We start from the raw sequence: 3,352 nt of genomic DNA, 5'->3' as shown, positions 1-3,352 counted from the left end.
CATTTGTACATTCATTGCCCTCATCATTCTCAAAACATTTAGACAACACCATCACCACCAGACCACACACACACACACACACACACACACACACACTTTGTTAGGTACTTGGTAGCTGTCAGTGTATGGAGAAGCTGGCGGGTGCAACAGTTGATGTGCCCCGCTGCTCACTGATGGTTGGAAGCCCTACTCTACCCAAAAGTACCTGGGAAGAAAGGCCTGGCCGTCTAGTTCTGAAAAAATCAGCCACGGAGCACACAGTGGAGCCCAGTGTGATTCTGACACCCGAGGCCTCTCCGTGAGTTGGAACAGACTCTGTGACAACTGGTTTATAGAAAGGACACAATTTGTCAGCGGCCGTCCTTACCTCTTCAAAGGCCTTCGGATTAAGGGTGAGGCTGATGGCTCCACACACCTTTGTGGGTGAGGCCAGGCCTCAGGGTCGCCCGCTCTGACTTGGCCCAGAGAAACCCGAGCTGAACTCCTCCTTCCTATCCAGGGGAGCCTCAGTCCCATTTCTTACCCCTGCTGCCCACCCTCTGCAGCAAGAGAGCGGGCCTTGGTCCACAGGCAAAGGCAGCACCACATCCATTTCTTGGTCTTCTGAGAAGCTTGTGGCAAAATAAGACGGAAGAAGTATCCCACGCGTGTGAGGATTATCGATTATCGACAGTGGCGATCACAGCCCAAAGACGGGACTGCCCCGCGATTCAGCTTCCTTGGACGCTGGCACGCTCTCCTCCAGTACCCTGCCTCCGCTTTTCTCATTCCGCATCCTCCCTGCCTCCAGGTAGACAGGATTGGGGACCCTCTTTTAGCTCCACTGGACATCAGCACTGCCGGCCAGCCTATCTACTCCACCTCCACCAAGTCCAACTGAATAACCTGCAGGTGTGAGGAAGAGCCCAGGCTCAGAAACAGGGTGCCGTCTTCCTGTTCTCAAAGCCGCTCGATGCCGTCCACCCTCACTTCCATCTCAGACCCATTCCTCGTTCGTGAGTCACCGTCACCACCAGTCCTATGTTCCCACGTTCTCTTCTCCAAGCTTCGAAGCCTTATCACTACAATTATTCACACAGCAAGAGCAAATCCAAATCCATTTCTGACAGATTCCAATCTCCCTGCTGTTCAAGAGGGCGCCAACCCGCCCCTCCCTGCCCCCCCACTCTGGATAGCTAGTCCAAAAGGGTAGTCTGGGGCTCAACCACCCTACAGCCAACTCCTTCTCCTGGACCACCCCTCCGCCCTCCCCCTCAGCCCCTACGATGAGGGCAGTGTTGTGCTTTGGCCAGGCCAGAGCCCGCCCTCCCAGGGGACCCTGGCTGGATAGAAAAGTCAGCTCCGTGGATGAGAGAAGACTCACTTGTCCCACAGGACTAATATCATTTCTGACCTAGAAGAGCAGATCTCGGAGCTGACAGCGATCATAGAGCAATTGAACAGGGACCACCAGGCTGCCCAAAAATTGGTGAGTGTCCCTCGAATGATCTAACATCGTTCTATGTAGGAGGAAACCCAGTCTTTTCAGATCACCTGCTATAGCCCCAACCAGATGCCGGGTCTTTTAACGCATGCAAACCATGTCATCCAGGCCACAGCAATCTGAAGATAGGACCTAGGCCACCCCATCCGATTTCTCTGACTCCACTCCCATCCGGGATGGCAAGAGCTTTAGTCTCTCTTCAAGATCGAACTCAGTTATTCCTGGAAGTTCTCTGGGTAGCTCCTGCGTGTTCAGTGACATGGTTCTCCCCACACTCGGGGTGACCTGTGTGGTGACTTAAGTGGCTGAACCTCTCACTGATAGACCCCCCACACGCCACGCTTCCAGCATGGCAGGAGCCTCCAATTCCCCTTTCCTGTTGCTACCAGAGTCCCCACAAGCAGGCAGGCACAGGGGCAGAGAGGAGGAAGTTCCCTGATTTTTCTCCTATAAAAAGGCCATGTCTCCCCCAGGAGGCAGCATCAGGCTGTGACGTCAGTGAGGGTTGACATTCAATCTAACTCCCACAGACCACCAGGGCCCCGTCTGTGCTAAAGACATAGTTAAAGACAATTTCCATGAAGAGACCCACCATTGTGAGCCTTAAACGTCTCCCCACTGTGAACTCACCAGTTTGTTGTGTGGCCTGGCGGAAGAGCCTGGACTGGCCCCCACTGTGGCAGGCCCGTCAGGGCTGCTGGAGCTGACCACTTGGCGAGGCCAGCAGCCCTGCATCTTTGACCATGTAACGCTTTCCTGGCTCAGGACAGGAGCCTGAACTCTGGCTTTAGCTGACTGTGAGCACTTAGTGGTTTTAAAGTACCCATTCTTTCTGGGACACTCGCCAGATGTTTCTAGACTAGAATGGAATGAGCAAACCCTGCTTGCTAGCACTGGACCATTCTGTCAACAAGGACATAGCAACACTGGATTTCAGGGTCAATGGAGGCCAGGTCGGAATCGTAGCCCTCTTTGGCTCTCTCGGTCAAAATCCTTAGAACCTGAAGGCCACAGTTTTAGACCAGAGTCTAGCAGAAGGGACCAGACTCAGCTAGTGAGAGAGATGGTCTCTGTATACCAACATTAGGAACTGATTAAGTGCAAAAGAATAGAGACAAGCACGCATGGTTCCATTGCCTCAGGAGTCCTGGGTTCCCTGGGCACCGCAGCAGGAGCTGTGTGGAGCAGTGTCTGCTATGCAGCCGAGGCAGGTTGTGCCGAGGGCTTCGCTCTGGGTTGTTAATGTGAGGCTTCGTCTCCAGCTCGCCAGTGAGATGGAAACACGGTGCGCCGAGTTGGAGCAGAACTTTGAAAACAAGCACAGGTACGCTTTCCAGCATAGGCCCTTGTATGTTGCCGTCCTGGCATCCTTTGCAGGATTTCGGCTCACTGAAACTCCCAACAGCTTGAAGGGCAGCCTGGAAGGGTGAGGGGTGGGGGACAATGAGGTACATGCCTTCGAAGAGCAGGATGGTTTGATCTGAGGTCACTAACCATGGCTTTTCCTATGTTTGCATCTTATCATTACATTGCTTCATTCTAATCTCTTTTTGTTGGTGGTAGTGGTTGAGAGCAGTCTCTCTCTCTCTCTCTCTGTCTCTCTTTCCCCTTTGGATCTCTGTGTGAAACCACTGTTCTCAAGCCCACCACACCCCTTCTCCCTCTTCGCCCCACCTCTAACTCTTCCTGGCTGGGAGGTTGGGCCTGGGTCAAATGGGAAGAGGTTATAGGTCAGACAGCCGGCAGAGCAGCAAAGACTGACCAGGGAGGAAATACAAAGAGCTGGGTTGCCTTAATGCAGTGGTTCTCCCCCTTCCTAACGCCGTGACCCTTTAATACAGTTCCTCATGTGGTGGGGACCCCCCAACC

General features: G+C 53.5%; 1 protein-coding gene across 1 annotated transcript in view; it reads left to right on the top strand.

The window, feature by feature from the left end:
- FLACC1 (flagellum associated containing coiled-coil domains 1) overlaps nucleotides 1-3,352 on the top strand; it is a 39,174-nt gene that overhangs the window by 6,702 nt on the left and 29,120 nt on the right. The window contains exons 6-7 of the mRNA XM_045296636.1: nucleotides 1,375-1,468; nucleotides 2,746-2,909. Coding sequence (XP_045152571.1) covers nucleotides 1,375-1,468; nucleotides 2,746-2,909 — 258 coding nt within the window. The remainder of the gene's footprint in view (nucleotides 1-1,374; nucleotides 1,469-2,745; nucleotides 2,910-3,352) is intronic.

Source organism: Echinops telfairi, unplaced genomic scaffold (assembly GCF_000313985.2).
Source record: "Echinops telfairi isolate 266 unplaced genomic scaffold, ASM31398v2 ScPeMD7_3;HRSCAF=10, whole genome shotgun sequence".
In the NCBI taxonomy this organism is placed as follows: domain Eukaryota; kingdom Metazoa; phylum Chordata; class Mammalia; order Afrosoricida; family Tenrecidae; genus Echinops; species Echinops telfairi.
Note: the sequence above shows the minus strand (reverse complement) of the source record. Positions and strands in the feature narration are given on the sequence as shown.